The 13,470-nt window shown below is 41.4% G+C and overlaps 3 protein-coding genes across 3 annotated transcripts in view; all 3 read right to left on the reverse strand.

Annotated features, from left to right (window-relative positions):
• LOC104739387 lies at positions 250-2,513 on the reverse strand. Its single transcript, XM_010459725.2, has 2 exons — positions 2,368-2,513; positions 250-2,135 (listed from the first exon to the last, which is right to left on the reverse strand). The coding sequence occupies exons 1-2, from the start codon at positions 2,482-2,484 to the stop codon at positions 411-413; spliced, it is 1,842 nt and encodes a 613-aa protein (XP_010458027.1). The 5' UTR covers positions 2,485-2,513; the 3' UTR covers positions 250-410.
• LOC104739388 lies at positions 3,027-5,445 on the reverse strand. The gene is made up of 2 exons (XM_010459726.2): positions 5,161-5,445; positions 3,027-4,902 (listed from the first exon to the last, which is right to left on the reverse strand). Exons 1-2 carry the CDS (start codon positions 5,335-5,337, stop codon positions 3,172-3,174), a joined length of 1,908 nt encoding a protein of 635 aa, XP_010458028.2. The 5' UTR covers positions 5,338-5,445; the 3' UTR covers positions 3,027-3,171.
• Positions 5,805-13,470, reverse strand: part of LOC104739389 (helicase protein MOM1-like) — an 11,659-nt gene continuing 3,993 nt past the window's right edge. The window contains exons 4-15 of the mRNA XM_019236071.1: positions 12,943-13,116; positions 10,923-11,829; positions 10,610-10,851; positions 9,958-10,062; positions 8,259-9,680; positions 8,002-8,145; positions 7,695-7,853; positions 7,463-7,627; positions 7,133-7,310; positions 6,859-7,043; positions 6,571-6,781; positions 5,805-6,492 (exon numbers count right to left, since the gene is read on the reverse strand). Of these exons, the coding sequence (XP_019091616.1) occupies positions 5,990-6,492; positions 6,571-6,781; positions 6,859-7,043; positions 7,133-7,310; positions 7,463-7,627; positions 7,695-7,853; positions 8,002-8,145; positions 8,259-9,680; positions 9,958-10,062; positions 10,610-10,851; positions 10,923-11,829; positions 12,943-13,116 (4,395 nt within the window). The 3' untranslated portion in view covers positions 5,805-5,989. The remainder of the gene's footprint in view (positions 6,493-6,570; positions 6,782-6,858; positions 7,044-7,132; positions 7,311-7,462; positions 7,628-7,694; positions 7,854-8,001; positions 8,146-8,258; positions 9,681-9,957; positions 10,063-10,609; positions 10,852-10,922; positions 11,830-12,942; positions 13,117-13,470) is intronic.

Below are 13,470 nucleotides of genomic sequence, written 5' to 3' on the forward strand. Positions count from 1 at the left end.
TTTTTTTTTTTTTTTTTTTTTTTTTCATTTATCAAAACAAAAAGCTTCACCTAAATCTTTGCATACGTGGCTTCTTTTCTTTTGATTTTTTTTTTCTTTATCTCCCATCTTAATTAAATGTGTATGTTTAGTTTAGGCTAAATCGGATGTTAATCAGATACTCTATAGAAACATTCTTGGAAGAAATTAAAATAACCAAAGATAAATGAAATAAGTTCAACAACAAATATTAAACAGTTCACCAATTACCATAATTGCTGGCTGCTTTAAAGAAAAAGCATGTCCAGACTAAATAAAACCAACTCAATTTTATCCTACCAACCAAAAAAAAAAAAAAAAACCAACTCAGCGCAAGACCAAACAATCACAAAACCCTATTTTTCGTCGTCTCCACCAGCAAGCAGACGGGTTCAGGGATTTTGATTTCTCTGATTCTGAGACTTACTAACCATACGAGCCATTGAACTCGTCTGATAACCCCCGTAACCCCCGCCACGCCTGCGAGTCGCACAACAACCTACAACCATCCCACGAGTCGTTTCTCTTTGAGCCGAGAGAGAACTCATGCTCGAGTACATGTACGCTCTCCCTGATCCTTCGTACACATTCCGGCTCGCCATCCTTTCTTGCAAAGTGTTTAGCTCCGCCGACAGTGTTTGACAAAGACTATCACCAGACCGAGCTGACGCTGTCTTGGATAATTCTTCCGCTCGGTGTTTTAGAATCTCTACTGCCGCGCTCAGATTACCCCCATCTGCTAAAACCCTAGCCTCTGACATGGCTTCTGCAACAAGGAACCTGTTCAGTTCCCTGTCAACCTCAATGGACACCACTGCTTCCTCTCCTGTTAGCTCCATTGGCCTTTGGATGCTTAGTTCTCCAGATTCCACGCGGACTATCCCTTCCGTAACAGGATCTTTGTAGACGCATCTGACCTTCAGCAACGACATAGATTCGGATTCAGCAGATGCATTGTCGCAGCAGGGGATTCCAAGAATCACCACGAAGTCCCTTTGTTCTTCTGCGTACATGTCTCCAACATCGATCGTGGCGCTTCTCCCATCTGATGCAATGCGGCTCCTGTAGCTTCCTGCTTTTATAGAGGATATTTTCAGGCCCTGCTCATGAACGCATTCGATTTCAACAGCTTGTTCAAGAATCACTACGCTGAGAAGCCCTCCGATACACTGCGCAAAAGCATCCTGAATCACATTCTCTGCTTCGATGAACGAAAACGTGCCTCTAGAGACTGCTGAAATTGTGTGCATTAGCTGAGCATCGTGATCTGAGCCGAACCCAAAGGTATGAATTGGGATCCGGCAAGAACTCGGAAGCAAAGACTCGTAATCAGCTCTCACTCTCTGACGGACCCTAGAATGAGAAAGAGTATGATTGTCCTGTCCGTCGGACAAAAGAATCATTCCAGAAACAGGGTTCTTCCACCGCCTACCCTCAATGACTCTTGCACCAATCTTGAGCCCCTCTGCAATGTTTGTCCCGCCGCCAGCAGCCAAGGAGTTAACAGCTTGCATCGCCGCTTGCTTCCCTGTCTCAGACATCAGTCTAAGAGGGAATAGTCGACGAGCCGTGGAGGAGAAGGAAATTACAGAGAGCCTATCAGTCTCACCAAGATTCTGAATCACAAAACCCATTGCCGTTTTCATAAGCTCTAATTTTACTCCGTGCATGCTACCACTCACATCAAGAACCGCAATGAGGTCCAAGGGAGCACGAGTGCGCCTTTCATCATCGCTCACACCCTCAGCCTTAAGATGAACCAGAGCAGCAAAATCGCCACGACTGACCGGTCTGGCCAGCGCAGAGACTTCAGGGAAGAGTTTAATCTCGACGGCTGGATGATCTGAACGATGAGCAGCACTCTGGATTTGTGTCTCTCCGTGAGGTAAAGGCTCATCATCTTCAAAACCCCCTTGAGCCGGAAAGATAGGGACAGGGTGGTAACCATGAAACAAAGGGACTTGTGTCCATCGAACTCTGCATAAAGGGCAGATCCTGTTTCCGTGTTTCACGTTTGAGGTTATACAATCAAAATGAAACGAGTGAGAGCACTCTGCAGTAAATAGAGCCTTCCCGTCGTCCTTTTTAATCTCATCCAAGCAAATCGCGCACGTGCTCTGCAATATTAAAAGATGAAGAAAAATAAGTCTCTTAATTAGAAATCTGTAAACCTAATACTAACACAATCTTTTCGAAATCTTAAAACCTAACCCTAATTTGTGACAAAAGATAACCTTTAACTCTAATAAGGTAAGAGATGATAAACCCATTCGACTATAAAAATTGTAAAAAATTCGTATCACCTCATAAAAGTAATTGTATAATAGAGAGAGTGGTCAGAGAAAGAACCTTAGAGGAAGAGGGAGGAGAAGACGGCGGGGGAGGAGAAGAAGCATCGGGTCGGTTCGAGTTTTGATTTCCGCTTTGAGTTTCCTTCTCCATGTTTTCGCTTCCGGATGAGTTCATATTTGTAAAGAAACCCTAGCTACGACCTATCAGAAAAATATTATGTTGAATGTATTGCTTTTTGGTCTATGGACCACATTATATATACACAATATAGACCGACCTAGCTTCCTATAAATTTTGGAAATTTACAATCTAAAAGGAGTTTTTACCAATTAAACTTAACATTTTATCCCAAAAAAAAGGAGAATATATTAACCAATTAATTTATACAGACTAGTTGTTGATAAAAGTAAACTTTTACCAACCAGTTTATACGTGTACACTGTATATCGTTGGGAGGATGAAGAAAGCCGGTTACCAAAAATCAAATTAAACACAGAAAAAAATTGTAACAAATTGATCGAAACACATTTACCCTTTTTACTAATGATTTTTGGATATTGCATTAATGAAGATGGAGGAAAATATAATGACGGTCGATGCCTGTAGGGTTTTTTTTTTGAGTTAACACTATGCATTGGATCCTAAAAATATGCTTGAGAAACTTAATTTGTAACAAAGATAATATGTTCTTTTATATGAATTCACAATAAACCAAATAAGAAAGGTAACCAGTATCATATTGTTAATTAAGAAAAACCATTAGAAACCATGTTCCCGGTTCAGACAGAACCAACTCAACACCCAACCAAATTAAAACCAAAAACAATCACAAACCCCAATTTATTATTCTTTCTGTCAAATTTAGCTTTGGCCTCCACGAGCAGGGGATGCTTTAGGGCTTTTGAACACCAGTTGCTGAGACCGAGTCACCATACGAGCCATTGAAGACGTCTGATAAGCCTGTACCGGGCTTAAACCCTGGGTCGAGTCTCCACGAGCCGTTGCCCTTTGAGCCGAATGCGAGCTCATGCTCGAGAAGGCGTAAGCTCGCCCTGATGTTCTGTACATCCTCCTGCTCGTCATCCTTTCTTGCAACGCATTCAACTCGGAGGACAGTGATTGACAAAGCCTATCACTCGATCGAGCAGAAGGTGTCTCTGATAATTCTCTCTCACGGTTTCTAAGAATTCCAATTGCTGCGGTCAGGTCACCTTCATCCGCTAAAACCCTAGCTTCTGACATAGATTGTGAAACAAGGAACCTGTTTAATTGCCTGTCAACCTCTATGGACACCACTTCTTCTCCTGTTAGCTTCATTGGCCTTTGGATGCTTAATTCTCCAGATTCCACACTGACTATCTCTTTCGTAACAGGATCTTTAAAGACGCATCTAACCTTTAGCAACGACACAGATTCAGAATCAGCAGACCCATTGTTGTCGCAGCATGGAATTTCAAGAATGACCAGGAAGTCCCTTTCTTCTTCTGCGTACATGTCTCCAACATCGATTGTGGCAGTTCTTGCATCAGATGCTATGTGGCTTCTATAGCTTCCTGCCTTTATGGAAGATATTTTCAGGCCCTGCTCGTGAACGCATTCGATTTCAACAACTTGTTCAAGAATCACGACGCTAAGAAGCCCTCCTATGCATTGCGCAAAAGCATCTTGAATCACAGTCTCTGTTTCGATGAACGAAAACGTGCCACTAGAGACTGCTGAAATCGTGTGCATTAGCTGAGCATCGTGATCTGAGCCAAACCCAAAGGTATGAATTGGGATCCGGCAAGAACTCGGAAGCAAAGACTCGTAATCTGCTCTGAGATGAACCCTGGAATGAGAAAGAGTAAAGTTGTCCTGTCCGTCGGACAAAAGCATCATTCCAGAAACAGGGTTCTTCCACCGCCTATCCTCAATGACTCTTGCACCAATCTTGAGCCCCTCTGCAATATTTGTCCCGCCGCCAGCAACCAAGGAGTTAACAGCCTCCATCGCCGCTTGCTTCCCTGTCTCAGACATCAGTCTAAGAGGGAAAAGTCTACGAGCCGTGGAGGAGAAGGAAATTACAGAGAGCCTATCAGTCTCACCAAGATTCTGAATCACAAAACCCATAGCGTTTTTCATGAGCTCCATTTTGACTCCTTCCATGCTCCCACTAACATCAAGTACGGTAATGAGATCCAAAGGAGCACGAGAGCGCCTAGCATCATCACTCACACCCTCAGCCTTAAGATGAACCAGAACAGCAAAATCACTACGAGTGACCGGTTTCGCCAGCGCACACACTTCAGGAAACAGTGTAATCTGGAGGGCTTGATGATGATCGGAACGATGAGCATCACTCTGGAACTGGGTCTCTCCGTGAGGTAAAGGCTCATCATCTTCAAAACCCCTTTGAGGCAGAGAGGTAGGGAGGGAGTCAACATCACACAAAGGGACTTGCTTCCACTGAACTCTGCATAAAGGGCACATCCTGTTTCCGTGTTTAACGTTGGAGGTTATACAATCGAAATGGAAAGAGTGAGAACACTCCGCAGTAAATATAGCCTTCCCGTCTTCCTTCCTGATCTCACACAAGCAGATCGCGCAACTGCCCTGCAATTCTCAATGAAAACAATCTCTAATCACAATTCACACAGAGTCTTAAAAAAATCTTAAACCTAAAACCCATTCGAAGATTATATGATAAACCAAACCCTAATCGGTAAAAATCCAGAAGGAGAGGATTGATAGATCAACGCAGAATTAATTAAACCCATTAGATGATGAAAGTTTCATCAGTTCGGCATCATCACCCACATAAGAAAAGGTTGGATCTTTGGATCATATCAGAGAGAGAGAGAGAGAGAGAACCTTAGAGAAACGGGAGAAAGGAGAAGAGTGAGGGCGTGAAGAATCGGGTCGAGTGGAGTCAACGGATGATCTTGAGGCATCGCTGGAAGAAGGAGATGAAGGATCGAGGAGATTATTGAGAGAGTCGTTGGAGTCCAGATCCGGTTTCGTTTCTCGCAATTCGTTGGGGCTCTCCATTGTTTTGCTTTTCCGAGTTCTAAGTTTTTGTGAAGTAAAAGATAATCTGATCAGAAAGACTATAAAGAAGAATAAGACGAAGAAGGAGAAGGGGAAGGGAGCGGTTACCATATAGAGGAAGAAAGCGAATTGTTCAATTCAAATCCTTTCTTAGTAAACGACACGTCAACTATCTTTTTTTCTTCTTTCTCAATTTTAGTTTTTTTGTTTCTTTTATACGACTTTTTATTTAAATAATTTTTCTATTGGATGGAAAGAAAAGACTTGAGAATTAATATTTTTTTTTTGTTAACATACATAATGGTCTTTCTTTTATCATAACCATATTAATTACCTTTTCTTTCTTTTCTTTTGATAGTTTGGCTTCTGAGCCTTTCTCAGAATATACATAAGCTATTTGACAAAAAAAAAAAAGGGTATTTTAAATTTTAACTCCATGAAAGTAGAACGTTACATTTCACCAAGACTGTACCGAACCCGAGTCGGTTAGTGACTCACTCAATTTGATTACAGTAATTGCATCTACAAAAGTCGCATCCAAAACAATACTTCGATATTTATCATAAGGTAACCTAATTATTATATATACAGACATTTTTTTTTAACTTCTCTCTAAATCAACAACTAGACCCTAAACATCTCTCCATTTACATCACTCATCATCCGAAAGACAAACCACATTTTCGTTGCCCTGCAATCCACGGCTCATTCCCTGTTGTGGTTGTTGCTCTTGCTGTTGCTGCTGAATTAACAAACCTGAATGTGTTAAAGCTTGAGGAGGCGGCGCTGAGGTTGGAGTAGTTGTGGAGCCAGGACTTGAAGAGGATGGCCTATATGAGTTGAGGTGTGGTGCAGAAGAGCGTAGACTTGCATTGGCAACTTGATTAGTTGCAGGAGAAGCTGACAGAGTTGGAGTTGTGTTGGATATCAGAGGCTGTCTTGGCTGAGGCATTGTGCAGACCGCGGAACTCAGAGGACGCCCTGATGGACGAGAAACTGAAGACGGACACAAAGATGCCTGAGTCTGAGCCGGAGCAGGAGCAGGATACGATGATGCCTGAAGCTGCAGAGGTCCAGCAGCAGGAGCCGGAGACAGAGCAGGAGCAGTGTAATTTCTCTGTGTGCTCACTCTCTGTGCTAGCTGCTGAATTCTACCTGCAGAAAAAAGTGCTACTATGACTTCATCTCCTTGTATTTAAAACCAATTTGCTCTACTTTTCGAAGAACACCTACCCCTTGGAGCTGCTGAGGGAGATGTCTTCTTCTCGGTACATTTGGACAAGAACGCATTCGCCAACAGTTTGTTCATTATAATATGATTTTTATTTGTCTCTATCTCCGTCGTTTTGGTGTTATGCTCAGCTTCTACCTCCTGGAATCTTCGTTGAAACTCTGCTCGTAATTCAGCCATCTTCCTCTCGAGTTCAGATTTTAAGACTGATTTCTGCTCACAGGCAACTGAGGGTCAATGAACAGTGAGAAAAAAAGAAACCAAAACTAGATGTATGGCGGACATCTAACCTTTTCTTCGTAAATCTTCCTTGAGTTCTCTGATTCTCTCTGCAGCCTCTCCAACTCATGCAGAAATGGGTCGTTGAACACAGGGAATGGTACTTGAGGAACAGGTTGAGCGGCACTCTGTCCCATAACATTGCTAAGAAGTGATGGAACAGGAGCTGTTACACCTGCTAAAGGCTCCACACCACCTTCATGGGCAAGGCATCACACTATTAGCAGTCTGGCAAACACCTACGTTAATCTAGGTGATACTTAAATGAAAAGGGCAGTAACTGACTTGTAAGGGTTGACCGTTCTACTTGGGGACCAGCTTCTGCTATTTCCATTTCACATGCATTTGACCCAGTTGTGTGAGATTCTGCCACTGTTGTGTTATTTAGGCCTTCAACGTTAACTTCTGCGTCAGGGTGAATTCCAGGCAAAGATAATGGCCGAGGAGATGCATCCCGAGCACCCTATCCAGAAAAATCAAGTTCACAAGCAAAATTAACACCTGATCATTACCCACTGCCAGATCTGTTTCTTACAGTAAAGTGACAACGAACATTACAAAGGCATAGTGCTTTAAACCAACAAAAAAAGAGAGTCTTCAAGCAGAGGCAGATACCTGATCTGATACAGGAGTTCCACCAGTTTCTACTGCATCTAATCCATCTGTGGGAAGTTGAGCCACTGTTGTGATATTTTGGCCCTCAATGTTTGCTCCTAGGTCAGACTGAGTTCCAACCAATGTAGATGGCAGAGAACATGCATCCTGAGCAACCATTGTGTCCTGCATTACAAAGATGTAAGCCTTTTGAACAGCAAAAGCGATTACATTTTGTTAAGGCAATACGTACCTGATCTGATACTGCATAATCACCACTCTCTACTGCATTTGGACCAGCTATGTGGGGCTCAGCTGATAATGTGTTGATATTTTGACCCTCAATGTTTGCTTCTGGCACAGGCTGATTTCCAGCTGGTGAAGATGGCAAAGGACATGTAACTCGATCACCCTGTCCATAGAGTCAATATTATATTAAAAGATGTGACCTGATCAGTAACCACATTTCCCAGCTCTTTTTCACACGGGAAATTCTGAATAAACATTACACAGATTGATAACTTCAAACCAGCAAAAGAAAATGTAGTCTTAATAAGGACCTGATTGGATGCAGCATAATCAGTAGCCTCTACAGTTTCTGGCTCAACAGACTGGGGCTCAATTACTTCTTCAATATTTTGGCCCTGAGTGTTTGCTGTTGGTTCAGATTGCTTTCCAGCTGGTGAAGAAGGCATAGGATCATCCTGTCCAGAAAAGTGAATTCAATAAGACAAACAACATCCGATGGCTAACAAAAATGAGCATTAAAGAGATTAGATGAACAACGAATCGAGTATCCTACAGGGCCAGTAAGTACCTGATCAGATTCAGTAGCACCCCTAGTCTCTACCACAGCCGCAGGGTGTGGCTTAGGCAACGCAACCTCGTCACGAATCTCCTTGTCAAGAGAGTAAGTTTCCCTATTCTGCTGGTCCAAAATGTTATCAGCATCAGTATCCACATGATCTGTTCTATTATTTTCTGTAGTAACCAAAGCCTCCTCTCTATTCAAGGAAACCTCGGGGGAGGCAGATTTTGCAAGATTTGCTAGCGACTGGGATACCTCTGGCACCCTTGACGCAACATCTTCATCTGGTGCCGCTGATGTTATTCTGTCACAATTCTGGTATTCTGACAAATGCACGTTCAAAGCCGCAAATTCTTCTTGACAGCCAGCAGGAATCAATATCTCAGGCACAGTGAGAGAAGCGTGCTCACTGGACTGGCTCTTTGTAGCCACATTTTCTGTAGGCTGCTCACGAGACAAGGTTAAGACATCCATCACCTCGTCATTTCTTAAAACCACCAATTCAGGAACTTGTTGATTTGTGCCACCCGACATGGTTCCTAATGTGTTTTCTGCTTCCGGTACTTGATTTACCTTGGAAGCCATACAATTCGTATCAGTGTAAGTAGCTTCAACGCTGGCATCATTGCAAGTTTGTACATCACAAGCATTTTTGGAAGTGCTTGATGAGCATATTTCACTAAAATGCTTGTTGCCACTTTTGATGGGAACACAAATTTTTAATTCAGCTTGTGCCCAGTTCTTTATCCGACTAATCCAACAGGCTTCATCCTCAGCCAACTTCTTCTTTGCAGCCTCGTGCATTTGCTCCAGACTTTGAAGGCATTCAGTTTTCTCACTATTGATTTCATCAAACTTTCTTTCAAAATCATGTTCCAGCCGCTTGATATCATCCACTTGGGTGCTTTTCCGTGAACGAGATAAACGAATTACTGCTGCTTCCAAATTTTTCCTAGTTTCAAGTTTTTCCTTCTTGTCTGCATGCATATTTAACAGCTCCACCTTTTTTTCCTTGTGCTCTTGTCCAAGCTTTTGCAGTTGCCTCTTGCATTTCTTTTTTATGTCTTTAATAGTCTCGTTGATATCTTTTGTTGCAGTGCTATAATGACTACATCTCTTCTCAGTTGTGCATTCTTCACCCTCTGAGCTACGCATCGACTTTATATTGTTCTTTCCCTGACGCACTCTAGCCCCTGAGAGACTTTCATTCACTTGTTTTGTACTAACCATTGACTGGCTAGAAGTAGTACCAAAGCAATCACACTGCAAACCTTGTGTGCGCTCCAAGAACAGACTCTTCATGCAGGACAATATCGTAAATATATAATTTACCTCTACTCTTGAGCAATAGAAAGCTAATTCAGATTTTGCACGGACCAAAGATTCTTTGTGACTAAGCTTTTCCTTTACCAACAAAGCTGCAATCCAACTCTGAAAACGCAATTTTAACAATGTATTCAGTATGTGACCTATTCATAAATTATGTCAGCTATTGAAGGCCGTACTTTGAGGTCTATAAGAGCAGATGTTTAATTAGACATTAGTAGCTTGCATAATTGGAGCAATAGTGGATAACTTTATCCTATTTAGAAAGTTAAAACTAATGCATTCCCACAGAGAAAGTGATGCCACAGATTAAGGAAATTTAAAACAGAGGCAGGTGATGAAGGAAATAATGCATAAACTATCAAAGTAAATGCTGTCATACCAGGGCTATCTGGAATGCCTGCAATGTGGTGGCTGGCTCTTCGTAGATTCGGTGGTTATCAATAACATATTCAAGAAATTTTTCAACCATTCTTGTGCATGCTTCCTGAAAACAGAATAATATGTTAACCAATCACACACGATAATATACCCTTTTGATAGACGTCTCACGATCACAGAAGTATATGAACACAGCAGCGGAAACATATATTAAGACTACCTAAAATAGCATGTACTGTAAACAAAATGAATAGCATCGGTCAATGTACACTTCTATACCAACAGCAAACAAATATAAAATTGAAAATGCCTTTGATCAGCCAGGTACAGAGGCCTAAGGTTATATATATATATATATATATATATATATCAATATCTTCTATGAATGGATCATGCATCGTAGACAAAAGTTTTTATTTGCTTCAACAAACAATGGCCGACAAGAGGCACATTGACTACATACTGTTTTGTGCAGCAGTTGTTCGATTTTTAACAACCGAAGCCAGATATGAGAAATAAATAGAATATAGTTGAACATTAAGAATTTCATGTCTAGCTGTAACATGAAATCAGTTAACAATTCCAGTTACAACCCACAGTATATGCATATGCAAAAGCTAAAATAAGTTATGGAGGTGAAGAAAGGCACTTACTGAAAGATGCAAAACTTGGCAAAGTTTTGCCATTGCTGACTTTAAATCAGCATGGAGCTTCCTCTGTAATTCACCCGGTGTTTTTTTCCAATCATAACCCAATAACATATCCTCTGGGATTCCAGAGATATGAACGCCCACAGAATACAAGCCAAAAGCATCACTTTCATCCAATGTACCATCAGTACCAGATGTAGATTTACATGCTGGCTGGAGTGCTACTTTTGGTGACTCCAAAGCCCCTATAGGAAAGAGAATCAGCAAAGTAGTTGCAAAATTCTAGATATATGAGCAGAAATTGAACTATTTTTACCCATGAGATCCTTCCCGGAGGCCTTTTTTTCATCATTATCTACTGGGACATCAGTAAAATCGCCAGAAGCCTTCTTTCGCTTCTTTGTATTTCCGCCATCGTCAAGTTTGGGACTCTCTGCAGAGCCCTCAAAATATTTAACTCTTTTCCGATTTCTTTGGGGAGTATCTGACGCGTACTTCCACATAGGATTCTTTCCCCCCAACAGATTTGTCCAAAATATATTAGGACTATCTTCATCTGACAAATTATTATGTTTTTCACCAAACAGAGTAGAATCACTGCTGTAAGTTCCCTGATCATTCTTGGCTTCCCAAAGTAGACACAACTTTCCTCCATTTTCTTCTCCATCTTTGGAAGAAAGTATGGACGAGAATTCACGAACCACACCGTTCATAATAGATTGTTCAAATGAAGCTCTTGAATCTGGGGTTCCACTGCCGTGAAAATGATCCAGCTTATCAAATAAATATGAAGCCCCCCACATGAGCAGTGCATGCGTGAGAGGACGGTCTACAGCCTTATGTTGCCGCTTATTTTGCCCCTTATTTTGCCTAGCCAGAATCAGGGCTTTTTCTTCAACTGTACATACTGAGTACAACCGGAATATCTTAGTTCTTTCAGAACATGACTCGATTTTTATCTTCTCTAAGTGCTTAACATCATGCAATGGATTCAAGCTGCTTCCGAAAAGAATAAATGCATCAGCCCGCAAGAGTTTAATGGCTTGACTGCAGGCACGTGTTTCCAACAGCAGAATACAGCATTGACTCTCCTTGTTGAAATTGTTTATGGCGTTCTTCTTTGAGGAATAAATCCCATGCTCATAACATTTTTGACCAAATCTATGAGCCACAAAATCTTCGAGAATATTACCAAGCAGAAGCCCCTCAGGGCTTTGTGTTGCCTGTTGAACCAAATAAAAAACTGTATTTCAATCATACATGAGGCACAGATAACAACAAAGAGAGGACGCGGAGAAGAAATTTTCAGTAAAGCATATATCAAAATGCAGGCTGGTTACTGAAGCTACTTTACAATTTATCATCACATAACAGAGAGCATACTTCATTGGTTCACCTCACACAAATTTCAATACAAGACATAATTTCATTGTTAAAANTCTTGGCTTCCCAAAGTAGACACAACTTTCCTCCATTTTCTTCTCCATCTTTGGAAGAAAGTATGGACGAGAATTCACGAACCACACCGTTCATAATAGATTGTTCAAATGAAGCTCTTGAATCTGGGGTTCCACTGCCGTGAAAATGATCCAGCTTATCAAATAAATATGAAGCCCCCCACATGAGCAGTGCATGCGTGAGAGGACGGTCTACAGCCTTATGTTGCCGCTTATTTTGCCCCTTATTTTGCCTAGCCAGAATCAGGGCTTTTTCTTCAACTGTACATACTGAGTACAACCGGAATATCTTAGTTCTTTCAGAACATGACTCGATTTTTATCTTCTCTAAGTGCTTAACATCATGCAATGGATTCAAGCTGCTTCCGAAAAGAATAAATGCATCAGCCCGCAAGAGTTTAATGGCTTGACTGCAGGCACGTGTTTCCAACAGCAGAATACAGCATTGACTCTCCTTGTTGAAATTGTTTATGGCGTTCTTCTTTGAGGAATAAATCCCATGCTCATAACATTTTTGACCAAATCTATGAGCCACAAAATCTTCGAGAATATTACCAAGCAGAAGCCCCTCAGGGCTTTGTGTTGCCTGTTGAACCAAATAAAAAACTGTATTTCAATCATACATGAGGCACAGATAACAACAAAGAGAGGACGCGGAGAAGAAATTTTCAGTAAAGCATATATCAAAATGCAGGCTGGTTACTGAAGCTACTTTACAATTTATCATCACATAACAGAGAGCATACTTCATTGGTTCACCTCACACAAATTTCAATACAAGACATAATTTCATTGTTAAAAGTAAATGCATATATATTGAGAATGCAGTAAGTGACGTTATCCAGAGACTATCTACACTCGTTAGTAATAGAAATTCACCTGGTAGAAGACAACTGCTTTTAAAATGTTCGTTTTTATATGAGTAAGCATTGCATCAAGGAGGTGAAGTTTCCCGCTTGCTTGAATTTCTACATCCAGGATTTTATGAAACTCCAGATTCTTGGTGAGCAGTTGTTTCAAAGATGCATCCATAACATATGGATGGTCACAGGTCTGTCAACAAGTTTGCGAACAAACGAAGAAAGTTTTAATATATCACACATTAACATGCAGAAAGTGACTCTGAGAAAATGTGATGCAGACCGACAGTAGTTGCATATCTAGGCAACCTCAAAACTGTGTTTAAAAAAGCGTCGCCTAGGCGCGCCTGGGCGAGAGGCGAGGTGATTATAAGGGTGTAGGGCCTCTAGTAGATGAGGCCAGGCGGTAGACCAAAGGCGCTCGCTTCGGGATGCCTTGCCATGGAGCCCGCCTCATCTCGCTTAGCGCCTGCAATAGTAGGAGGTAATATATGGTTAAACCTCAATATCTTCTCAATATTTTCTCAATATTTGCTTACTTAAAATG

This window comes from Camelina sativa, chromosome 14 (genome assembly GCF_000633955.1).
Source record: "Camelina sativa cultivar DH55 chromosome 14, Cs, whole genome shotgun sequence".
Lineage (NCBI taxonomy): Eukaryota > Viridiplantae > Streptophyta > Magnoliopsida > Brassicales > Brassicaceae > Camelina > Camelina sativa.